At 36.3% G+C, this 26,658-nt stretch overlaps 1 protein-coding gene across 1 annotated transcript in view; it reads right to left on the minus strand.

The window, feature by feature from the left end:
• LOC116184748 (coiled-coil domain-containing protein 171-like) overlaps positions 1-26,658 on the minus strand; it is a 40,696-nt gene that overhangs the window by 9,213 nt on the left and 4,825 nt on the right. The window contains exons 3-19 of the mRNA XM_077790446.1: positions 25,962-26,100; positions 24,559-24,733; positions 22,337-22,518; positions 19,454-19,600; positions 18,196-18,288; positions 16,752-16,873; positions 15,195-15,324; positions 12,525-12,692; positions 10,628-10,816; positions 8,276-8,777; positions 7,416-7,532; positions 6,358-6,584; positions 5,550-5,733; positions 4,120-4,316; positions 3,507-3,652; positions 1,865-1,919; positions 559-672 (exon numbers count right to left, since the gene is read on the minus strand). Of these exons, the coding sequence (XP_077646572.1) occupies positions 559-672; positions 1,865-1,919; positions 3,507-3,652; positions 4,120-4,316; positions 5,550-5,733; positions 6,358-6,584; positions 7,416-7,532; positions 8,276-8,777; positions 10,628-10,816; positions 12,525-12,692; positions 15,195-15,324; positions 16,752-16,873; positions 18,196-18,288; positions 19,454-19,600; positions 22,337-22,518; positions 24,559-24,733; positions 25,962-26,100 (2,887 nt within the window). The remainder of the gene's footprint in view (positions 1-558; positions 673-1,864; positions 1,920-3,506; positions 3,653-4,119; positions 4,317-5,549; positions 5,734-6,357; positions 6,585-7,415; positions 7,533-8,275; positions 8,778-10,627; positions 10,817-12,524; positions 12,693-15,194; positions 15,325-16,751; positions 16,874-18,195; positions 18,289-19,453; positions 19,601-22,336; positions 22,519-24,558; positions 24,734-25,961; positions 26,101-26,658) is intronic.

Raw genomic sequence — 26,658 nt, forward strand, 5'->3', positions numbered from 1 at the left:
AAGCTACATGAGCAAAATAGCTTCTATATTAAACATTCTAAATATCAGTTTCTTTTAAATGAGGAATGCTCAAAACCCCATAATTGATTCTAGATATGTGAGTTGAAAAAATCTGATACTGACCAAAAATGAGTATGAAAATCTTGTATTTTTTATTTGGTTGGTTTTGGTTTTTTGTGGGAACCTTACTTGGTTTTAGTTTTGTTTGTATTTTTGGTTTGTTTTTTTTTTTTTAATTAGTCTTGTGTATATTAATGGGAAAAAAGAGAGGGAGATAGAGGGATATTAATTTTCAGGTACATATACTTCTGTCCATGTTTGTATTCCCATCAGTTATTTAGCACTGTAACTGCAAGATTAAAAGTTACCATCATTGCTGAAATACCATGTGCAAGAGTATACATGGAAATTGTCTTTCTGCTGTTGACTGTAATTGTTTTGAAGCTTTTTGCTCTCCACATGCTCAGAGAAGTCTATCTGCCTGTTGTGTCTCAGATGCCAAAAATGAAAGAAAATTAAAACACAAAAAATGAAACAGGATTAGTTTTAGACTCTAACCTGGAATGACAAAGCCTCTGGCTTGCCCCTCACTGCTTCCTCTGAAAGGGTCTCCAGCTGCAGGCTGGGGAGCGGCGTGGCTGCTGCAGCTCCTGCCACGGCCTCCTCTTTGGCCTAAAGGGAAAAACCCAGCATCAGTGGTAATTCTCCTTCATACACACCAGCTGGGATGAACTGGGTCCCCTTGAGCCCCTTGAGTAGACTTGCATTGATCACTGAACCTAACATCCATGAATAAAGTACAACTGATTGAATTTTCATTGCAAATAAATCTCTAACTCACAGTGCTGGGAGAGAATGCTACCAAGAAAATAAAAAAAGCACCTTGCCCTGGTCAGAAAAGAGAAAGTCCAAGGACATGGCACATATGTATTACTGTAAAAACACGGCAGTTGCTGCATGACATTCACTTCCAAAGTTTGAAAGAAGCCAGTATGAAGATGGTGGTGGCACAAAGGAAATTTTCTATCAGCACGGTTTGCTATAGGTGAAACACGCAGTTTAGGTTCTGTCATTTTCTATGAACATTAAAGGAAAGAGACTTGAAAAAGATATCTGAAAATATAATTAACAACAGTTTTGGTGAATGCAGAAACTAAAATAAAGAATCCCATGTTGCTAGGAATTAAAGATGTAGTAAGGGAAATCAACACTCCAAGGTAATGAAAACACTTCTTTAGCTCTATGCTGCTCTTGATTAAAAACAGTTATGAAACCATCTGCCATTAGAGCTAAAGTTGAAAATAGTCCTTTCTCCTAAATAATTAATATGTACATCTTTATTGGACCTTCAAATAATCCTATACCAAGGCACAATTGTATAAGTCAGAAGGAAAACCTGAGATTACTATTAAGTTTAAAATATGATTTTAAAAAATACCACATTAGTTTCTGTCCAAAGGTTATGATTTCCTGCCTTTTCCTATTTATGATGTTTCATAGGTTAAAGGAGCAGACACAAAGCCAAATATGGCCACCAAGTACGTGACCTCTCATTATTCAGTAGAGGATTAACCATAAAATTTGTGTGTTCCATTAGTCTTCACTTGTCAACCAGAAATAATGCTCAGTGAGGGGAGGAAAGTGAATTTTGGCATAACTTATACATTTAGAACAAGTTGCGTGTGTACTAAAAACTTGCCTTTTCTTTCACTGTGGTTTATTAAGATGGAAGAAGTTGAGCAGGGAAACTTCAACAGTAAGGAAGTTGCTTTACATTAACTTCTCTCTTCCCCTGATAAGAAGCAGTTCTAAGGCTTTGGCATGTTTGGAAACACAAATCAGAGGCAACACTTCCAATTCTTACCTCATTCAGGGCGTCTTCCACAGCTTTCATATGGTTGATGAGCAACTCTTTGTCTCTATTATAAAAGAAAAAAAAACAAACCAAAACAAAATAATGGAGTAACTTTATGGAACTGAAGCTCTACCAATGTAGAAATTAATCTTCTGCTACTTTATGGATGTCATGTCTTGTAAAATAATTGTTGATTATTATAACAGTTATAAACTGTTTGGATTTTCTCTCTTTTTCATATCTCCAATGCAAACCCTAAAAATACTTAATGTGCCACTATTTGGTGCATTTCCATATGAAAGCTGCTTCTGTTGAGGATAAGCAATTCAAGTAGATGTAATTATAGGTCTATTAATGAACAAGTATCATGGCTTAGATATAGAGGTCATAAAAAGTCTCTAGCAGGGTGGTATTATATTCTTGTATTGGAAAACACAGACAGATTCTGTTTATTTCATCTGCTTTGTTTATATGTTCCAAAAGGAGAAAAAACCCCTATTTGTTGTGAAGAGTTGCTATAATAATGAAGGGAAGGGTAGCTTTCTTGGTTGACATTCAGCTGCTCTATACAGGGAAACAATTCCAGTTTTAAAGTCACTTCACATTAAAATAACCTTTACTGGATATATGTATGGCCATAAGGAATGCTCTTTACTGAAATGCCCAAAATAGATTGGGGCAGGATGAAAACAGAAAGCTTTCTAGAACAAATCCTTCTGCAAGTGACACCTGCTTTGATCAAATCCTACCATCATTTGGTATGATCTGATAATTTTAATTAGCTTGTTAAACATTTCATTGAGGACTATGCAAATTGCATTATTTCTCTGGTGCATAAAACCCTTAAAGCTTCTCAGATGTTGCTCTTCAGGGGTTGAATGATCCCAGGTATGATGAGAAATTTTAATTAACTAAATTTTTTTAGATCCTAGCCATGGAACAACAATATTCATAATACATATTTCATGCTATGATAAGTATTAGAAAACAAAATCTGCAAAGATTTAATTTTTCACATGGTGTAAAAATAGCTTAGCAATAACCTCCTTTGAGTCAAGGGGGCTCCTTTTCACTTTTCAAGACCAGTGCCTGAGCCTTTCCTTTTACTCTAGGTCATCATGTAGTGGTGTGGGGATTAGGGCTAAATCCAAAACTCCCTGAAATCAGCAGGAATATCTATCTTGTACCACAGGAAAGGCTAGGTCCAAAATGGGTTTCAGTACCCTTGGTGGCAAAGATCTGTCCCCTATCTGATGCTTCTGTATTTACTATAAAGAAATTGTATCTGTCTACAAAAAGATGGTGTGGGAACACGGTGAACAAACAATCTTTTCTTAAGTAAACAAAACTTTAAGGATCTGCCAAAGACATGTTGTCAGAGCAGTAAGAAAGCACAGGTATTTTGTTTGCTAGTTATTTCAGCACCCAGAATTTGGTGCACTATTATGGGATAACTGCATAAAATGTATGACCTAGTATTTTGAACTAACATTTTTGTTTTTAGAAGACTATCCCTGAATTTAAAAATAAAAGAGGGATATGTACTTTTCTCTTCTAACCTTACACTGTACAGGGCTAAAACCCTGCCCTGGAAGTAGGAATTTAAATTTTTATTCACTTTAAGTGACATCCCCCAGGCCCCAGTGCTCACTTTACTCCCAGTTTGAGGGCAGGTTCCGCCTCCTCAAGAGTCTCCTGAAGCTGCTGCTGGTCCTGCTCCGTGTCTTCCAGGAGTCTTTTCTGGTGATACAGAACCTGGTCTCTGCTCCTCAGCTGCTCCGTTGCATTAGGGAGGTTCTGCCAGCAGACAGAGAGCAGAGTTACTCTTTAGCCCAAATAAACTTCACTTTATGCCACTGCCTACTGACCAACATGGAAGACAAATTGATTGTGAAGTAGATTTGGACCACTGCATACTAAGGTTTTATGAATTACCTATAAAAAGCATTACTGATTCAGAAACCCCTAGTTTTTAGTATATTTGCTATGTATAAATGTGTTTTAGAAAACAAAATTATTGTAGGCAAAAAACCCAACACAAACACCCACTGAAGACTTTTTCTCTAATTGTTAAAAATAAAACATAGATAGCTTAAAAAAAAAAAAAAGGAGTCTTTGAAGTGTTTTCTCAGTAGCCTAAAATTCCATCAGACTGAGTAGTGTGTGTGTATTTACTCATTACTTTATTTTCACAAGGACTGTACTATTTGGCTTATTTAACAAAAGGTAAAATTCTATTGACTGTTCCAGAAGAATAGGCTTACCAGCAGAGATACATCAGCGACTTGGCTTCTATCTGGGCTGGCAAATGAGTGCAATTCCAGTCTATTACTCAGCTCCTGAAGCCGTCGCTGGTGTTCTTGTAAAAGCGATCTTGCCTGCTGCTCACGCTGCAAAGCATAATCTAACTCCTCATGTATATTGTCTTGGTTGAATTTCTGGAAAGAAAAACAAGTTGTGCCTGATTCTGTAACTATATTCAGTGGTTTCCCTACCACTGAGTAAGTTCCACTTGCAAACATACAAAATTTTAAAACAAATGCATGCTTAGGATTAGTATTGAGGGTTTTTTAACATGAAGACAGATCACAGAACAGTAAGATGGAAGACCAGTTAATTACTGTCTTTTTAATAAAGAACATTCATGTAAAGTCTTGGCATTCATTGTTCTATTCAAATTAGGACCCTAGGATGCAAAACCTCAATATTTAGAAGCAAAAATATGCAGATCAATGATCAAAATTTTAGTGGATAGCTTATTAATCATTGTAAACACTTTTGTGGATTGTTCTTCTCCAAAAACTGTTCCAGAAAGAAGAAATAATTCTTCAAGGAAAATCATTATCTGTATTTCAACTACAATCTAAAATGTGATAGTAAAATGTGATAAAATTTTCATCTAATTGTCCCAAAGCACTAAGGGAATAAAACCTGTTGAGAACAGAACTGAAGATGATTAGATATTTTTGAGTAAAAAAAAAAATCCATTTTATTAGATAGGAACAGGAAGGACAATGAGTGAGACATCATCTAGCAGATATTATCTGCTTGGAACTGTTTGGATTGGGACACATTGCCAGCTTCTACCAACTAGGCTTCAGGTTAGGGAACCCACAATGTTTCAGTAAGTTAATCAGCAACAGTAAAAGACTCAGGAGAATTTTGTTCATTTGTGTTACCGAGAACATAGGAAAAGGCTTTCCCCCCCACCCCCCCAATAAAGTTACTTCTTCAGGGAAACAGACCTACTAAAATTTGTATTGTACTTATTATAACATTCATCAACATCCATACAGAGTTTAAACTGCTATATTTATATTTCATGAACTTCTCATTAACATTCTTATTGAATACCCTCATTCCAGCTGACTTTACTCTGTTGAAGTGAAATCTTCTTTTAGGATACATAAACCATCACAACATTTCCAACAAATGGGAGAACCTGGACTGATGAACACCAAACCGCAATTTATATAGGATACCTCCTTCTACAAATCAAAAGGAAACTCCAGTGGAAAAGGGGTCTTTCTAAATACATCTGTCTTCTAGTTTAGTGATATTTACAAGGCAAGGTTTCTGCAAAAGTCTGTTGAAAGTAAATCAATTTTATGCTTGTTTTCCAAAAGGACACAAATCAAAAATGTGTAGAAAGGAGAATCTCTTTGAAGCAAGAGAGCCTCCAAATCAAATGCACTTACATGCTGAAGTTCATTTAATTGCTCCTGCAGACTGTGGGCCTTTTCAGCATCTTTTTGCATCTCACTGAGAGCCCATCTGCATTCTGCAAGCTGCAGGTGCAGTGAGCGGGACTCTACTTCTGCTGCATGAAGCCTTCGTGAAAATTCAAATATTTCTTGCTGCAAGATTGCTATGTTTCTCTGTCAGCAAACAAAAAAAGTTGATGGGCTATAAAATCTGCTATGTCAGCAATAAATCATATTTAAGACCCAAGAAAATGAAGACAAAACTATCATTTTTTTTCCTCCACCTCTAAAAGACATACACAAGGGCAAAAGTATGAACCTGTCACCTACCAACCCTACCAAAGGCTACTGCAAATTCTGTTTACATAGAAGTACTATTTTCACCTAAAGTCTCCAATAAAAGATTATTGGAGAAAGAATTTATCCTTTCATTTTGGTTAAAGGGAAGAAGGCTATCTTTACTGAAAGAAAGGATGGTAAACACGAGAAAGTAGAAAATCATAATAAAAAGCATCCTTAACATTTACATCAAGCGAGAAGCAAATTTGCTCTTATAAGCTAATGCAGATCTGATAGACCTTGAAAAAAAAATCTTTTATTTGGATACACTAAACCTCCTCCAAAAATTCTCTGTCAATAAAAGAGAAGACCTATTCACACCCTAATGTGTGACAAATCAACTTCTGAGTGTCCATATAGTGGTACTTCATTGTCATGGACTAAATGGTGCTATCAAGGGAGCTTCACTGCTGCTGTAAACCTTCTGTTTCCATGAAAGAGAACTGTAAATCTGCTTACTGTGCTGGGCAGTCTGTCATACAATCCAGCTTCCAGGGCCTGGGCGTTTACTCTGTGGAGCCCACGAGCCAGCCTCTGTATCAGGGAGTCCCTCTCCAGGTAAGCTCTGCACCCACAAGGTTTCCCCTGAACTGTCTCCATCAGTATGCTCAGGCTGTCCATCAGTTTTGCAAAGCAGTTCCTGGCTGCACTGATGAGTGAGTGTCCAGAAAGCCAGGAGTGCACATCTTTGAGAAACAGCAACAAAAAGAAAACATCAAACAGGTTATTACTTCCCATTTCTTGTAATATCATGTACTTTTTCATTTATACAGGATGGAACCTGTAAATATTCTGAAAAACAGAATACTAAATCTGAAACACTGTTCAAACTTTGCTTTTTAAGGATATTAATTCAATTTATTGAAAACAACATGATCAAAGAAAAAAGTGCCTGAAACTGCATCTAAGCACATTTGATGCAATGACAACTTTTATACCAATTTAGTATTTAGCCTTCTGGAAAATGCATCACTTTGTCTTTCTCCTGCTAGTTCCCTTTATTCACATAATCATCCCTCTTCTAATAGCCTTTTTTTCTGTGACAAAATTGTCGGGATTCTGAAACTAGAGATTAATAAAGAACCAGGGATGGCAGCAATGCAGATGAATCAAGGAAGCCTGTATCAGTTCTCACTGTAAATAAACTCTAGAAACACTCTCCAGCCTTCTGCTTCCATGGCTATAAAATATATATAAAATATCCTATCAGCTGTTAAAGAAAATGAATCTGTTCCAATAGTACAGAGATGTGATGATTCAGAGATTGTAGAAGACGGTTATTATTTTACCCTGCAATAAAATTACTCCTTCAGGGAAACAGCCCCACTAAAATTTGCATTGACTAGCTCAGGATATAACCTCTCGTCAAAGGTGTCTATCATAATATTCAGAAATATCTCTTCAGAGCTATGACGCAGAATAGTTTAGATAAAATCATAAAAATAGAAATTATATGACCACCCTTACTTACTTATTTTTAATATATTTCTGCTACAACAATACAGTGTTAAAATTACCTTGTGTGCTCAGAACATCCTCCAGTTCAGAGATGGAGCTGATTATTACAGTATAGAGGTTAGAGCTAGTTAACCAGTCAAGTGCTTCAATGCAGTCAACTCCTTCCTCTTCAAAACCTGGGAAACAGAATTGCAGCTAGCAGGATAAGTGAATCACTAAGATATGGCACACTCAAGCTCTTTGAGAAATTAACCAAAAATAAGCATATAAACAACAAATTAGTCAAGACAATTTAGACCACTTTAAGCATGCTTCCAGAATTACTAAAAAAAAAAGTAGATTAATCTTCTAATTTGCAAAACATTTTTGATACCGTTTGTCCTTGCAGAGGGACGTATAAACTGATCTGGCAACAGAAAGAGGCAAGTAGACATAGTCTCTAAAGAAAAATTCAAAATCCTATGCTAATATTTTACCTGAATCAGAAAGCCATTTTTGTGGGTTTTATTAGGAAATAAATATTAAAAATTATTTTAAAAAGAAAAGGAAATACCTTTTCTAAAAAAAAAAAAAAAAAAGAAAAGGTGATGGTTAATAATTTAGGAACACTGCAAGATATTTACCACAGAAAAGATACTGTAGCACCTAGTTCTGAAATTCATAACACAAATATGAAAAATATCAGATAGCGTTAAATTCATGTGCATAATTGCAATTTTACCTGCAATGCTTAACATAAAACTAGGCATTTCCTCTTAGAGTGAAATACATTTGTCAAGCAACATAAGAAACATAAATCCATAAATAATATTTGTCCAAATGTCATTAAATATGTCTTTATGCCCCAACAATAATAATAATAATCTTGCTCTTTGTTATTCCTCAACCATATAATTTGTCATAAGCACATTTCACTTACGTGACATATGCCTGCCTCTGGATTCTCCCACACAAACTTGAATTCCAGTGCATCCTCTGGAGCCATCTGTCCAGACAAAAAAGGTGCAAGAATATTGGGCCAGAGCCCTCAGCCTGTTAGCAGCCAGAACTGCAATCACGGCTCTTCGGAAGATGTAAACCAGGTTCTTGGCTCTTCTCTGCCCCAGCCTGCCTTCGACTTGGCTGTTTCCCACATTAGTAGGGAGAGCATAAAGGAGGCTGATGATCTTCTGGTTCAATAATCTGTGGTGCTTCACCTGCTCCTGGAGAATGTCTCTTTGGCAAGACACAGCACCCAGTCTGCTGTAGAGAGGACACAGGGCCCCTGACAGCAGTGCACAGGCTGCCAGCAGGGATGAGCGTGCCTTGTAAGCATTTGATAATGTGTTTGTCATGGAATAGTTTTCGTGGGCCAGTTTCTCACGGATTTGTTCAAGACCATACAGTTTTTGCCTGTTTTTCTGCACTGTTTCTTCACATTCCTGTGACAGAAACAAACCAAAAAATAAAAGGAAGAAATATTAACTAGATTGTTTTTACCTAGATGAGAGCAAGAAGAAAATTCTTCATTTTGCCACTCAAATGATGCATTACAGGAGTCAAATATTCTTAGTAATGATGGTGATGAAAGTGTCTCCTTCTAGTAAACTATTACAGAATCAGATATATGAAACCAAAACAATGATAGGAGGGAAATTTACAGGATCATCAACTGCAAATTGGACTCCTGATTTCTAACAACAATCCACCAATACAGTGACAGCTCACAGAAGGTCCAACACCGCTTGTCTGCCCACAATACAGTTTTATGAGTTGACTTAACAATAGTAGTAACAACCTCCAATTTCAGGGAGAGCACTGCTCTACCAAGCAGAAAGCCAGCATAAGTGAGAGAAAAAAGGTAAGGAAGGCTGGAACATGAAGCTAGACAGATTAAATTTTTCAGCATGCAAAGACTTCCAGTCCTGAAATCTGCATCAACTACAACATTATTCTGTGAAGTAAGTTGCAGCAACTCACAAATAACAAGGGACATCTATTTCCTTTATTCACAATGCTTCTAATTGAAACAGGTGTGAAGAAATGTGATGGTAAAGACAGGAAATTGTGGTTGTGGAATAACAGGTAACATTTTGGATTGCAAATAACTCATCTAACAAGCAGTGGCAGTTTCACACTTTAAAACCACTTCTCACTGTAGTATCATGTTCTGGTTTAGGGCAAATTCGGGAGAAAACCTCTGGAAGGAGCTCCAGAAAGAAAACCCCCATGGCCCCTTGCCCCAACCTGGTTCGGGAAGAATTTCCTCAAAGAGAAGTGGGAAAAAAACCTGTTTATTTAACAAACAAGACACTCCCCAGCACAAAAAAGAAAAAAAATTATTAACAACACCAGATGACAAAAACTCTTTCACCACTCTGAAGAGATGACAAATCCAGAAAGTGTCTTCTGGGCGTGGTCGCCCAGTTCTCCGTCTCCGACACTGGGGATGGCTGCTGCAGATCACCAAATGCAGGCTCCTGGGGTTTCTCAGTGTTTCCCAGGTCCCAGTCCGGAGCAGGTTGGAGTGATATTCAGGAGAGGGAAAGAAAACAGTCCAGGGAAAAAAAAATTGGACTGCTTAGCTAAACTAACTAATAAGCAAAAGCAAAGGCAAAAGCAAAAGCAGGAGCAAGAGCAAGCAAGCAAAGCCTCTCCTAGACAGCAGACCATGGGGAGAGGTGAGCCAGCTGATAACAAGACAAAAGAAACCTTCGCTTTCAGACTCAGTTCTGAAAGCACAGAACATAATATCAAGCATAAACAGAACACACAACTGGGGATACAAGCATCATAACATCACCCTAGGACATATCAATAAAGCAGAGTCACTTAACACTGTTGAAATCTACCACTCTTCTTAGGGTCAGTACATATGTAATTAAATTTATCCACAGGTAACCACATTATTATTACTCCACACCATCTCTGCAAATGATGATGCTGAAAAAGTAGCTGCTGCCCTCAGTAATTCTTGAAAAAAGGAAATCCGATCTTACAGCTTTAGCATTCTCAGAAAAAAAATACTACCCACTGTAGATGAAATCAGGCTTCTCAGCTGAAGCTGTGAACCAAATTCTCTTCAACAAATGCTTCAATAAAGTAATTTATTTCTTATTTTAAGTGGTGTTAATATTATTACAGTGATGAGTTGATTTGTTGTTTGGGTTTTTTTTTAATTTAAAAATATACTAATATTCCCAAATGACCTTAAATTGCTAAGGGCCTTAAACTCCTGAAAGAATCCATTAAATGTTACAATACAAAAAATTAGAAGTTCCCAGCACCATACCTGTGCTCTTGCATGAATCTCTGCAAGGATATTTGAGTAATGCTGTTCAAGATATTGTTTTTCTTTTTGCCAGCAATGTTCCTGTGCTTTTAACTGTTCAGACATTTTCTCAAAAGCATCCTCCTGCTTCTGCTGAAGGTCATTCACAGTGTCTGTCTTGTGCTTGCAAATATATTCTAACTGAGATATCTGTGTGACAAGCATTTAAGAAGAAATTATTTTTTTCCTTTTCACTTTGAGTCAAGCACAGACTATTTCAGCATAAAATCTAAACTGTAATTTCTTCAGAATTTTCATTAAAACTAAGTAAAACTCTTTCATAGCAGATTAATTACTTGGTTCTCAAAACAAAACTGAAATATATTTTGAAACAAAGTATTTTATTTGGTTTTGGTTCTGCCATCCTTTTACCACCTTGCAGATACTTGTCACCTTCTTTGTAGGAAATCTGAACCAGACACTTCAAACATTTTTTAAACAATTGTATTAAATTTTAGTATATTAGTAAATTAGTAATCCAAGCATATAGAAATTTAGAAATTTGTGATGATTGCAAACAAAAATTAAAAAACAACATTTATTTTTTTGTTTTGTTTGGGGGTTTTTGGGGGGCTTTATTTTGTTGGGGTTTTTGGTTTTGTTTGGTTAGGGGTTTTTTTGTTGTTTTTTTGGCAGTTTTTTTGGGTTGTTTTTTTTTGTTGAAAAGCCAAGACATTCCAGATTATTATTAGTTTTTAAACAATTTCAGGGAAAACATAGAGAATATTTTCCTTACAAGTAGTTCATAAGTTTATGATGTGTTTTCAACAAGCATGAAGGGATTCACTCTTGTGGTTTAACACTGTACCTCCCATGCAAATTAAATGGAGGAATGAACCAAGCTAACAATGATCTCCAAATGCACACACCTGCACTTTGTAACTAGAAAATATCAGCAAGACAACACTGAACTGTAGGGAAAAAAGTTTTGGACAACACAGTCTAAAATCCCAGAAAAGCTGCTAAGAACCTGAGAAGAGCCCTAGAGACCTCACAACCAGTCTCAGTAACAAGGCTTAATTTAAAATCAAACACAATAAGACACAAGCCCCACAAACACTGCCAACAATTTCCATCTCCTTCCCTTTTAATCTTTCCTTCTCCCTTTCCTCTTCTACTTAAAAAGATAAATAAACCAGAAAACAAAGTGAAATCCTGAAGAGTGGCTTAGCCACTCTTACCTTAATCTCTGGAACCAGCTGACCTATTTAAAAAGTTTTTTGTTTTTTTTTCCCTAAAAAACAAAGTTTGCTGGAAGAAAGGCCAGGTAAGCTCACTTGCATTAATATCACTTAGAAAAGTACAGCTCCTCCTTCACACAAATACTGATAAATGTTTTATAACAGGTATTTCTATTGTGTTTCTGAATAAAAATGCCATAATCCAAAAACTACAATTAAACAAAAACCCCACACTGGCATTCTTTCAAATAGTACATCTGCATCATAAACACATAATTTAAAGATGATATTCCTGGAGAGAGTGTATTTTGCTTATGGATTGTGATAAAATAAAGACTTGCTTTATGACTGTAAATTACTACATTCTGTGAATTTCTTCATCAGTAAGATGAATTTATTATCTTTTAATTAGGTCCCTGTGGCTAGTATCAGATAGTCCTTTCAGAGTGTCCTGTACAGAAGGTGGAGCTGAGAGACTTGATGCACACTCCGGTCACATCTAAATGCTCACAGCAGCAGCCGCAAACTGAGCAGTGCACCAGCCATAATTAAAGGTGTTCATTTGTTAATGTCCAAATCCTCTTGGGGGGATGACTATCACTCCTTTTTAACGAGACTGCAGCGTGCACAAATGTCACGGAGCTCAGCAGAGGCAGCTGATGCCTGGGGACACTCACCCTCTCCTTAGCCTTGTGGAAGTTCAGGATCAGGGCTTCAACATTCTCACACAAGAGTGCACAAAGCTCTGTCCACGGTAACTCTTCCAGCGGGGTGTCTGAATGTTTGGCAAGCACATGGGCGTTTGCCATGCTCTGGTATAAGTTCAGGAGAACGGACATCTCCCTCTGGAACACAAAGAAAAATTAATTGCTGTAGCTGGGCACTGTTAAAATCAAAAGAGAGGCATCATATGTGCAGTAGCAGTGCTGAATGCAGCTGAAAACAAGATCTCAAAGTTCATTCTGACAGCTTTACAAAATTCCTCAGTTCATTTCTAATACTTGCAGCCATAATAGTGCATAATCTTACAGCAGAATAAGAAAACAGATTTCACAAAATCTATCTAATTATACACTGTATGTCTATAAAGTATTTGAATAAATCCCAGTTCTGTGGGGGCCACAACCGTGACCTGGCACAGATAAAAATTTCCATGCTCTTAGTGGATGCAATTCAATCTCCCATGTTAATACTTTGAGGTGCATTCAAACTGTGCCCCCACACAACTGCACAGCACACGGAAAACAGTCCAGTTGGCCTGGCAGCACAACACACTCTAAATTAGTTTAAAATTTGTTTTGCATGGATTATATATGATTAAATAGCTGGCCAAAATAGGCCTACAACTCCATCAGTCAAACTCCACAAGCCATGCCTCATTTCTTTACAGTGATTTTAATCAGTGGTATAATAAATTGATTCAGATTATAAACAAATTCCAGTAAAAACAGCATGCAGTAGAAATTCAATTCTTCATACTTTTAGTACATTCATGTGGTTTGAAACTTTGATTAAGATAATAGAAAGCTGTTTCTCAAATGCCATGAGGACAAAGTATGTAAACTGCTGTATCAGTACAGTCAGAGATCAAGATAAGATTCTCAGACTAGAGTGGAAAGAACATATTCAGGGAGCACAAAAGTGGTGTAAAATATGAGAAACTACTGTACAGTTCAGGAAAGCAGGAAGGGAAAATGAAGGGAAGAGAACACACTGACATTTTCACATAATTTTGACATGGGTATAGCGAAGACCAACAGCAATATATTAAATGTTATCCATACTTAGTTGCTGCTACAGTCTTCCACTTTTTCATTTTGGGAAGCAAAATCAAAGCTGTCTCAATGGAGTAAACAGGATCACATACAGGCACTCCTGCTTCCCAAACAAATACAAATATCTTTGGGAAAAATACAAAGCCAACCAAGGCAATAAATATTTAACCTCATAAGGGAACCACTAATACAACTCTTCAAAAATGAGTATTTCTAGCATGCTCAGGACAGTCCTGTGATTTGAAATATTTTGAATAAAACAATTAAAACAACCAGCTCTGTGAATATGACAGTGAGACAATCTTGTTTTTTTAACCTTTCAGTAATATAACATTAATTTTGAGCACGCCATTAAACACTGTTTCCATTACCAGAAATCTTGATCATGAATGAAATCTTGTACTGAATTTTTCTCATATATAACATATATTTTACTAAGGAATACAGATAAAAAGGGAAACTCTTAGCACAGCAACATCTAGCAAGCACTTAAGGCTTCTAGTAGAACATTTTCAGCTTGTAATTGTGTTTCATAGTTATAAATAGCAATCATTAGTGCCTGTAGTTAGGCCAGACAGTTGCTTTTCTTTCTATGTATTCCTTTTGTGCCTGATGAAATTATTTTTTCAGGCTAACTAGGCCAGCAAATATCTTTTAATACATTAATATTTGCATGGAAGAAGCTGTTCTTCCAGAGAGGAAGGAAAAAGAATGTTCTGACTTTATTTTTCTTCAGTTTATGAATTACACTAAAACAAAGTGCAGAATAACTCCACCAACTGAACAAAAGACACCCACAAATCTGAAGACTCTCTTATGCAGGTCTCTGCTCCAACAGGTACCTTCCATGCTCAGAGGTCTGAGAGAGAAAGAGGAAAAGTTTCCAAACCACCACCACCAAAATTAATATTGCTAAGAGTAGAAACAGAGCAAATGTTACCACACAATGAGAGATTTTATAGACATGCTAAGAACTTTCCTTCGTCCCGGCTGCTATGTGAGAAGATGTCACAATTGTTATTCAAGACAGTAGAAAGGCCCAAAGTGGTCATATAAGAGGAGAAAGTTTTCAGAAAATAATCCAGTGAAATACATCCAATGTGCCAAATCCACAGCAAAACAAGCAAAAAACAAAACAACAAAAAATCCCCTCTGCTTTTCCACCTGAAAGTTTGAAACTATTTTCAATAATTTTTTACAGTCTGAGAGTATATGAAATAGAAATAAACATTTCTACAATGGTAGCTAATAAAACTTGACAAAAAAGTTGGGTAGAAAGACAGAATATTTTTCAGATGAAATCATAATCCATATCTACAAATGCCTTCTTAATTAGGAATGCCAGTACATCCTATCCAGACTTTAAAAATTAGCTTCTCCAAGGCACTGGTTACATTTGTCAATGTATTAAATTCTTAAAAAGGTAGCATAATAACAAACAGGGTAAGAAAATGGCAGCGTTCTTCCACAGTTCAGCACAGCAAATGCAGCAGATCCTCAGCACAGTAAATATTTTGACAGTATGTTTAAAAAAACCTAAACAATATGTGCCAAAGGTTTTTTTTTCCTTACTATTGAGCCTTCCTCCACGGTGAAGCTCTCTATAGTATCCACAAATGTCCTAGAGGATTCTTCAGCTTTCTTCCTTGCCTCTGCCTCATCTCTCCATTGCACATTTAAGGATGAACGTTGTCCTCGTAAACTGGAAAGTTTCCATAATAAGATACTTTAACCAAAATTGCTTTTGTCAAATACAATGTATTCTTTTAAAGGATAATCAATGGATATGGCAGATACCACGTTATCACATCACATGACTTCTGAAGCTGCTTGCCTTTCTTAATTGAAGAAATTCATATTCCTTCTAAGAAAGACTTGTCAAGTGGTTATGTTTTCAGTTACCAAGCCTTGTATCATGCAATTCAATAGATTAATATTTGGATATGGCCTCGAAATTACATATAATAAACAGAAGTCTTTATATTTTAACTAACACAACAGCTCTCATGGTCTCTCTCTCAGAGAGACCATGTCACATCTTGCATCATCAACCCTGATTTCACGTACAGTTCTCACTCCTAAGGTTTCCACATGCCTGGCTCTACTCTGGCATGACTTTTAAAGCAGACTACCCAGAATTTTAACCTGCTCTTGTACTGTGTCAGTCAGGAAAACAAGAGCCTGGCATGACTAAACAGGCAGCTGATGAGGAAACTACAAGGCCAAACAACAGCACAAAGGTGACAGAATCAGAGACAGGAATCCAAGGAAGAATTTAAAAAGATTGTCTGAGTACTTAGGCATGGTGTCAGGAAAGCCAAACGCTTGCTTAAAATTTATGTTTGCAAAGGCTCAAGTTTTAAATATATTACTAAAAAATATTCCATAACCATGAATCTTGAATTAGCTGCCCAGGAAACTTGCTTTTTTTTTTTGTAGGAAAACCAGTTTCTTTAATTCTCCACCACTCGTTGTGTAAGTCAACACAAACACCTGTGTATACAGACCCCTATAGTTCTAGGCTGACAGAGGGGTCACCCAAGCTCTGTTACCACAGACACAGCAGACTGTGCTGGGCAGGAAACATCCCAAGAGATTTCCTCTGCTGTCACACATTTCAGTATTTTTTAACCGTTTAAAGCTTTCTACAGCCATTCAAAAGTTGAAAACAAAGATTATCCACTATAAATGATACACAACTTCTTGACAGGAGTCTTGGAGATTCAACTGAGTCACTAAAGTGGAAAATAATGTCTTCATAATAAGAATATATCTAGAATGTAGATAGAATGTAGATAGAAAAGCCATCTTTTCTAGACCTGCTGGCTATGTTTTCCTACACTAACCCCAACCACCACTGGAGGCTGGACCCTACCATAACTACTATTTTCAAAATTTCTAGGTAGGCAAATAGTCTGTAACAGGTCAGTTATTATCTGTACCCATTTACTATACCTTTGGTTATTGACATGGGCCTGTTATTAATGGACTGACAGGTTCTGAACCTTTCGTTTGGTTTGGCACATTGTACTAGATTTTCTGCTGACTGAAAATTGCAGGGAATGTAAACTACGAGTTGTACTCAAGCTGTCTGTTGCCATTTTGCAATGGCTTTAAAAGGAAACTTACACTTTTTTTCCTCTCTCATGTGCATTTTCTGACTCTCTGAAATCTTTCCTTGCTACCCCTGAAAAACCTTCTCTCCCGAGGCGCTCTTCATTCAAAGCATCTTCAAGTTCTTGAATTCTCAACTACCGAGTGATAAGAAAGCAGTTAAAAGAAGTTAGAAAATACTACCATGGTCTTTAGTGCTGTTCACTGTTCTGTTCTGCTTTTTACAGGTGAATATCTTCTATTAATTCTATATGGAATTAGAAAGCATTGAATATATGTAAAAATGTATTAATACATAGATTTCAAAACAGAGAGAAATAGATATGCTGACCAAAAGCACATTTTGTTGTCCATTCAGGGAGTTTGGATTTTGCTGTTTTCAATTTTTTGCATTACAGAAGTTTTCAAGGGGAATTCTACTTTTTTTAGTAGACTTGTGAAAGGATGGGCTTAACAGTAAAAGCTACACTTGCACTCAGAACTAAGCTCATGTGGAGCTTGTACATGTACATAAACAAGAAGAAAACCTTATCAGTTCTTCACCTATAAAAGTTAAATTTCTAACTTCAAGGAATGTTGCCCTTATAGTTCCTTTGTATGTTGTAAAAGTAGAGAAGAAACCAAGAAAACTGAATCATCACTACTTAGTTAATCATCATGTCAGAAAGCTAAGTGCCTGTACTTAGAAAAGGTCAAAAGAAAATAACTGACTGAAGAAGTGGCAATGCTTGTTTGTATTCCTCAAAAAACAAGAAAAAAAAGATTATATTCCCTTTTGTTTTCTCATTTAGTTTTTCAAAAGTCGAGTATGAAGGCTTTGTTAGTCAGTATGAGATCACTCAGCAATCATCTTACAGGTTTTTCACACTTGTTTTTTAAAATAAATCCTAATTGCTTTAATGGATCAAACCCTGTGTAATACAGTGTAGTAACACAAGAATTTAATATTCAGGTATACATATTACATTTTTTTCATGTATTCAAACTTCTCTGGTAACTGCAGATATAATAGCTTTGAAGCTGAAATGTACCCTGAATAATTATATTTGGAACTGCAGTCTCAGGATGCATTAATATCTCACAGCTAGAGAAGCTGGATATATGCACTCTGTCCCCAAAATTATCTAACTGCCCATTCCAAAGATATAGGACAGGATATTTGAATAGTTTAACTACTGTGAAACATTTCCTTTCCCCTCACTGCTTCAATACTACTTTGAATTCTCAAATATAAGAATGGGACATTTTATTTTAATATTTATTCTATTAACTTGATAGTCCCCTGAAAAAAGGAGATATTTTTCTATTACCTTTTACAGTTTTGACACTCATTGCAAAAAATCTATTCAGTGTTTTTACTGGAGCAAGGAAGTCTTAGTATTTTTGGAAGATTGTAAGTTTACAAGTTCATCTTCTGTTTTACTGTAAACTTTTACCAAATATTTAATTAAAAGCTTACCTGCATGGTTTCTATAGTGTATTTACATTCTATATGTGCTAGTCTTGCTGCTGACGTGTTTTCCTCCAGTTCCTTTATTTTCAGTGTAGCTGCCTAAAAGGACATTTTGAAAATATTTAAGTCCAGAAAGATGATAACATCATGCAAAGACAACTTTATTTGTTCAGTTTATTAGGTCTCCATAAACCAACCTGTGGTATCTGAACTACTTGCACTTTGGAACTGTGAAAACTCATCTCAATAAATAAATAAAAAAAACCAATTACATATCCAGAATATTAAAATAAAAATTTTGCTTTATTAAAGAAATTGATGTAGGATTATGTTCTTGCTGCATTTTTCATAATCACAGAATACCTATCTATAAAGGCCTGTATACCTATAAAGGCCTGCACATGGAATTTTAATGTAAAAAATGCTTTTAGCAAAAGCAGTATCTACAGAGTTGCTATAACAGAAATTCACATGCAATTTTAACTACACTGTTTTCTATCAAAAAAAATCTTTTCACTTAAGACTCATGACTTATTTGAGAGGAACAGTACACTCCAAAATGACTCCTACCTTCAAGAGATACAATAAAGATCAAAAAAACCACATTAATATTAAAAGTCATTTAAGATACCTAACGATACATAGATATAAATGAAGTCACTGATTTTGGACAGGTAAAGCAAAATAGCAAGTATGTGAGACTGAATCTGACTTTAAGCACTTCAGTTAGGGAAACATTTGCTAGAAAATAAATAAATAAATTTTAATACAAGCTGTTGGCACTAAATTTAAACTCTGTAGAATCTCACACATTCACAAAAGGAAATAACAGAGAAACAGAGATCTGTGGAAGGCCTGTTAAAGAGAAAGTCACAGCGCAGAGCATACCAAACCTACTCCACAACACCATCAGCCAAAAGGCTTAAGCTTTTTCCCCTCCCAAAAGATTTAACTCTTAACAATCTTAAATTAAAAAAAAAAAAAATATCACAAATCCTGCACAAATAGTTCCTCTATACTTCCATATTTTTAAGAGCACTTTCCCAGGGACATAGAGCTCTTCCCATCTGCTGTTCAGAGTCTCAGGTCAGGCTCGCAGCATTCACCTGTGAATGCGCCTTTCCTGCCAAACTGATGCTCCACATTTTGTTAATCAAACACAAGGCACACAGAGACTAACTCAGAGGTTCCACCCCTCAAAAATGAAACTGCTTAGTTGTGCCAGTGCTTGCTGAGGCTCCCAGCAGCAAGCAGAAAGATTTACCTCCAGATCTTTGATGAGCGTCTCCTGCCGTTTATCCTTGTAATACAGGTGGTCAGCCTGGAGCCTCAGCATCTTGCTGCAGCCATGGTGCTCAACCTCCATATCCTTAAACTTCTTGAGCATGCTTTGCAGGGCAGCATTAGTTTTCTAAAGATACATAGGTAAATTAATAAAGAAATACATCAAGATGTACTTTTACTAAGATAAAGCATTGCAGTAGAGAGTTCAACAGAGGAGTGGATACCGCATCAGAAGATGCTAGAACTTTAAAATCTAAGATGCCAGCACATGTCAACAGAAGTGTTTACCCAACAGCAGACATGCTTTTAATTCAACACCAAGAAAACTCTATTGGCCCAAAAATCACTGTGAACATGACCTTCTGTGGTAACACTAAAATCAGATCTCCACAGGAAATCTTTCTCAAAAAGAGTAAAGCAATTCCAATCTCTTCTGTCTCTCAACTCAGTGGCAATGATAGAAAAAGGGTTCATTTGGTTACATGGCACATGGGGACAAAAGTTCATTTTTGTTCTGATATTAATTTCTAAAATTTCAAATCAGATGTTTTCAGAAACAGTAACTCCTACAGACTAAATAATTTTAATTTCTGCTATTTTGAAAAGGATTTTCTTCTTTCTAGAAACTGAATTACTTTAAAAACTTATGAAATATGAAGTCCTCAGTAGAATAAAAGAAGCTGATCCCCACATCAATTTCTGCATACACAAATTGAACTAAACTACAGGTTGGAAGAATTATTGACATCAGTGGACTCTGTGGGTCTGCGAAATAAGTTCTATGAAATCCCCATAGTCCATATGAATTTGGACTAAATCTAAGCTAATCATCTAGCTTTTCATGTCCAGCAAGACAGGTTTCGTCCCTTCAAAATGCAAAATAAATAAATAAGTAAATAAATAAACAAAAATTAACAATTTGTATGGAACTATACCTGGAAAGACATAGATATATTTATTTCTTCAAGTTTATCTTCCAGATATTAACAAAAGTGAACTGGGAAATGTGAAATAATTAACAGATAGTTTGTTGTAAAATACTACAAAAGTTTTTAAACTTTTTATACTGGAAATATAATTAACATTTGCAAACTAAAATTGTCATGACTATATCAAGCTCATTGAAAAAGTCAGCATGAGCTGCAGGATTTCAGAGCTTTGTAGAATTTCAAACCTTGTTGGAGGCTGTATGACTGTTTAACATTATCCCCATACCACCTGCAAATATTTGCTCATGGAAAATATGTCTGGTTGTTTTGGTTTTGTTTTGTTTGGTTGTTTTTTTTTTTTTTAACCGTGTGTAAACGACGCGATCTCCCAAGTATTCTGAGGAAAAAAACGTGAAGAGATACGGTCTCCTGTCTAACCACGAGGTGATGCTATTGCCCTTCCTAGCGAGCCCCAACTCCTCCTATCCCGGGCCAGGATGCGCACAACAAGCTCATCATGAAACTGTCACAGAGCAGAGAGTGACCTTTCCTACGTGTCCCAGAAACACATTTCAGTACTCTGTGACTCCACTCCCATCCTACCTCATCATTTTTACAGCCAAGTTCAGAATTACAGTTTGTGAAGTGCAGTTTTTCCAGACAGGATTTGCCTACATACTCAGAATCCCACTTCTCTGCACGAATTAAGACCACAATTAAATCTCCTTAGCTTTCATTTCATAGCTCAGAATAATTAAAGGAGATTTCAACCAAGTCTCTAAATACACAACACAAAAGACTGCAGTGCATTCGAAGTCATAATTTATAAACCCACATATTTCTGATGTTTATCTGACAAGTTTAAATGAATTAAGCTTTCAATGCAGTCATGTCCAGCTGTAAGATTTTTTTATTTCCCAGAATTTTATGACTATACATAACATAACTGTAGGGTGATGGGCAGAGGAACAGCTACAAAAGCAAAAGGAAAAATTAGAACATTTTTACTGCTGAAGGCAGGTTATAGGTTTGGCACCTATTAGTGAATCACATTTTCCTTTTGGAGAGTTTTGAAAGTTCAGAAAGACTTCTGAGTTCAGAGATGTCAAGATTCTGAAAGTCTACAGCTCACACTGACCTGTTTAATGAGCTAGATGTATTCATGGCGATCTTAGTCTACTCAATTACATTTCCTACCATTTTGTAGCTTTACTGCATCTACCAAGAAAGCCCCTTCCTCCACAACCACTGGCAGAGAAGACTGCCAGGGAGCTGACAGAGAACACAATGCCCTGAGCATACACTGCTCCTTTTGTCCTTTTTGAGGACAAACATCACTTGGCAGAGCATAGCATACTTTTTCAACATTCATCTTTTGCTGCAGCATTAAACTCTCTGAAAGAATCTTCTACAAAACACTGTACACAACAAAAGGCAATACCCTTCCAGAGCCTCCTCAAACCAACTCAGCCACCTACTGTTAGCCAGAACTCAGAGCTTGCCCTGCTGCACCTGGCAACTCAAAAAAGAAAACTTCATCTAAAAGTCGGCTTCTTCACAGCCTGTACCCTGCCCTGCCTTTATAGTAATCAGCTTTGAATAAAAACTTACTTGTGTTTCTGCTTGTTTTGAGAAGGATCTTATGTCCTGTCCACAAGCTCCTCTGTTTTTCCCTACCACTGTGTACTGATAACTTGGGTTAGGTGCTTACCATGACAAACAGCCACAACATGTTCCATCAAAGCCCCAAACCAGTGTTGCACACTAAGTGTAATTTCATAAGGCTGTAACCTTCAGAACTAGTCTGCAGTATTCAGCTATTTGGGGAATTTTTTTCCTCTTAAACCAGAAAAACTCCAACCCACCACGCACTTTGCACCAAAAAACTTTCAGCCAGCATATCATGGAACTTTCCATCTATAAATATATCACACCTGAGAAGCCTTTTCTGTTTCAGTTCTTTCTTTGAAAAGGAATTCCAGTTCAGCAAGGTGTGCTCTGTGGATGTTATCCCTCTCCACTGCCAATCTTTGTTGCTCCTCTTCCCACTGCCTCTGAGCACTTTCAACCATTTTCTCAGCCTCTGCTTTCTGTTGGTATTCACCATCGAGTACAGCTGTTTACAAAAAAAAAAAAAAAAAAAAAAAAAAAAAAAAAAAAAAAGAGAGAAAAAGAAAAATAGCACTGCAAATAAGCATGTTCAGAAAGAAAAAGGTAATGAACCTAAGTCTGTGTACTGTGATATCCTGTGACACGCTGGATTATTAACAAACACATTTTGTGTTCTTGTAGTGTCTTTTCACACAAGGACATGGAAATGCTTTGGAGATTTCTACAAATTAAGGAAAGGAATAAAAATTGGAAAGGAATAAAAATTCAACTCTTTCAAGTGAGGCTCTATAAGCATGAGGAACTTAATTACATTTTTCTGCAAAACTTGGCTAGCTTATTTCCAAATATCTACGTGAAACTTTAGTCTGTACCAAATAATTTCAAGCTCAGTTTAAGTAATGGTAAAGACAGATGGCTGCCGCATGAAAAAGACTCTAGGAAAACCTAAGGCAGGTAGAGCTAATGAGCAAAGGCTTGGCTTTTCTGGGGAAATTTACTGCTGCTCAAGAGATTTAAATTTTCAGCCCAGCAACTGCCCCAAGACAGGAAAATACTGGATCTACTTATCTGTGAAAGCTTCAATGCCAAGGAAAAGTTCTTTTCCTAAAAGCAGTTTTACTAGGAACTTTGCTTCATTTCACAACCTCAGTCAAAATATTTTGTATTAGCTTTTGAAGTTACTGAGTACAACTACCTACACTGGCATTTACGTGATCGCCATTTTCTAATAGATTTTTACTTCAAATTCATCCCATTCTTCTGAAATTTCTGCCTAGCTGGAGAAGGGTGAAACAACCAGAAGAGACATGGTGAGAAATCACAATGAAGGGGAACACCTGTCAGATGTCAGGAAGTCAAGTCTCAAGAACAGCAGAAAAACAGTTTGGAGAAAATACTAAAGACAGGACACAAGTGAGGTGCTCTGTCCAAGAATTTAAGTTGAGATTGTATGAAAAACATCACATGAAGTGAGCAAGGCTCCAAGAAATCAGGAAGAAGAAGCAGTAAGTTAAAAACTGAAAAAGAAATGAGACTATTTGGCTTCTTTGACATTTGTCACAATAAAAACAAAACCAGAGAAAAAACCCCAACAAAGAACAAAACAAAACAAAAAACTCCAACCAAATAAAAAAAGTTTGAGAATTTTAAACCAATCAAGATTTTTGTAATTTGTGTGTTCTCCAAATGAATGAAAGTGCAGATTTCTTATTATCTTTTAAAAATCTGGCAGTATAAGTGTACTATCAAGTTTCAGGGTCTCCTTCCATCCTGCCAAAGTTACAAACTCCAGGAGTGCTCCAGTCTTTTTAGTGAACACCAAAGGTTCACAAATACATCTCCTATACTAAATTTAAAGAGTATTATACTTAGCTAACAAAAAAATGCATCTCCCCAGCTTTTAAGTGTGAAAAATATCTCTCTGTTTGAGAAGGATTAAGAAAATTTGAGTTTCTGAATGCGAAACTGATAGGGAAAAAAATATGTAGGTAAAACCCCTCCTTTGCACATACTACTGTCATAACACACATTACTTGTATAAAAACAAAACCAAAGATGACATGAAGAGGCCAGATATGAGCAATGAAAAGCTAGAAATACCTGAAAAGGTGAAAGAAAAAAGCAGCACAATGAGACCTCCTGGGGGGGAAGGAAAAATTTTTTGAAAGAGTGTAAACAAATAAACAGGATTAGATTTTTTTTTCCCTGAAATGTAGAAGGAAGAACTGCTGGCATAGTGATAAGCAGGAAGCGGAGAGGGACACCTTAATTACAATTCTGTACACACTGAGGGAAGGAATAACAGAAGGTAAGGAGCAAGAGAAAAAAAAGGGATTGCAAGATTTAGCAGGTTATATTTAATTCATATGAGACAGCAAGGTCTTTGTAAACTCTTATGAGCTTACAGAAGCCAATGAGTAAGACATGGGAAAATAAGAGATTTTCAAAAAAGGCTGTAACCGTAAAACCTTATGCAATCTCTGCTTGTTTTTATGACTTGAGACTGATGTAGCCTCTGGTCTATGATTTTTTTTTTTTAAATTACCTTGAAGTTCCAAAACTGTGCTTTTTGCATCCCACAGCTTGTTCTCTGCAGAAGACATCTGCATATGAGCCTGTTTTTTAGCAAATGACATTTCACTCTCCAGACGTTGATGAAGAACTTCTCCTCTCTCAAGTTCCAACTTTAATTTCATTATTTCTTTTTCACAGTGAGACATCTAGAAAATAAATATTTCAGAAATTGCCTTCACACCTGCCATCTTATTCCATCTGAATTTGAAATGCAATCTTGAAACATTTTAGATACTTTTTTTTAACGCAAACTGATCCTGTTTCTAGATCACTTTCATGTACCTTAAACATACCTCCCTGTTTTTCCAAACATACTCTGCCTTAAGCAAGTAAAAACTCTAATTATATTCCACAGGCAATTTTCTGGTAACTGCATTTCAGTACTAGAAAAGCAGCTGTGTTGGGATACTAGATTATCAGACACCCAGTAACTCACTGTAAACACAAACTCCAATGATGTTCAGCAGTCATAATAGCAGTTAATAGCAGAATACTATTAAACACTACAAAGATAATGAAGAAAAGGCTTCAAAAAGGGCTCCTATCTGGTGTAAGAAAGACAGTCTAGTCACTGCTGCCAAAAACTGGACCCAGGAAACCACGTTCAAGCCATTTGAATGCAAGAAGCTGGAAAATAAAACAGGCACTTCTTCAAACATCTACAAAGCAGCAGCATGCTTATTAAGAGGAGGTCCATTCATGGGAAAAAACTGAACCCCATTACAAAGGTAATGATGCTCTTGTGGCAAACTATTACCTAAATGAAGTAGCAGTGAAAAAATACTTCATTAAAATTTTCTTTAGTTTGAATTTTATTACTGCTCTAAGTAACAATTCTGCTCTTAGGAGTTTGTTAGGGGCAGCTGGTGTGGGTGTTCATTCATCTGTTTTCTACTAAATACAACCAATAAACCAAGTTTGTTGTTCCCTATCCTTTTACTAAGAGATTCCTGCTTCTTACACAGTGCTTTCCTCTTGTCGTGCTCCTAGTGCTCCATCAGTGGTGGGGTTATTCTGTAAAATGGATCCATGGAATTACTGGGATTAAAGCACCGAACAAAACACGTCTTACATTGAGAATTCCAAAACTGGGGGTGCAAAATATTCTTCTGCATGACTTTGCTGTTGTGTAGTGCTCAAGTTTCTCACACACACCTTCAACTATTAGCAATGACACTAAAAGAGGTATCAGTTCCTGTGGACAGGCATGAGGTGTCTGTACAGTGCTACTTTGCTATTTTCCAGCTACTGAATATGATTTTGAGACACCTGATGAGAGGATTATTTCAAGGAAACAAATCGCATTTAAGAAAACAAATTAAATATATTGTTACATTTATTCCAAGGGTAAAATAAAGCAGACAAAGTCCTTACTTCTTTATTGTGTTGACTGTGTAATTCCAAATTTCTTTTCTCCAGCCTATGGAGTTTTCTTCTCAGATCTTCAACAGTGTCCATTTCTATTTGATTTCTATCCTCAGGCAACTGGAACTCCTCTGTATCATTATCTGAGCTGAAAAATGTGTTTTGAAAAAATATGAGCATTCCTTTGAAGCTGCAATACTGATTTACTTCAATTACCCATTCATGGGTCCAGAGTTTTAGACCTTCACATATGTAAAATTATTTTGTGCAGTTTTCACTTTACTATTGCTCTTTGAAGAAAGGACTATATAGAATTGCTTATTGTGCAAGATATGAGAGATGTGGCAGCAGGACCTTAAAAGAGAGATTCACTTTGAATTAACAAAGTTGATTTAAGAATAACACATTCATTATTATTTTTCAGTATCTTTGTTTCTGATAATGGACTTCCATAATTTTTGATAATTAACTTCCAGGAGGCTTAAAAACATAATGCCAATTATGCAAGTTAAAATAACTGGCAAGCTTTTTGTCTCCACAATAAGATTCTTTTTTTAACATTAGTTACTGCCTCAAAACCATCTCTGTCATGAAACAAATGCAGAGATGTGGGAAGAAAAACCTCTCTTTTACACACTTTGTCTTCAGAGATGCATACATCCAAACCACAGACATACAACTGATCATTGAAGGTTTAGTCCTACAA

The sequence above is a fragment of the Lonchura striata genome, chromosome Z (assembly GCF_046129695.1).
Source record: "Lonchura striata isolate bLonStr1 chromosome Z, bLonStr1.mat, whole genome shotgun sequence".
Classification (NCBI taxonomy): Eukaryota; Metazoa; Chordata; class Aves; order Passeriformes; family Estrildidae; genus Lonchura; species Lonchura striata.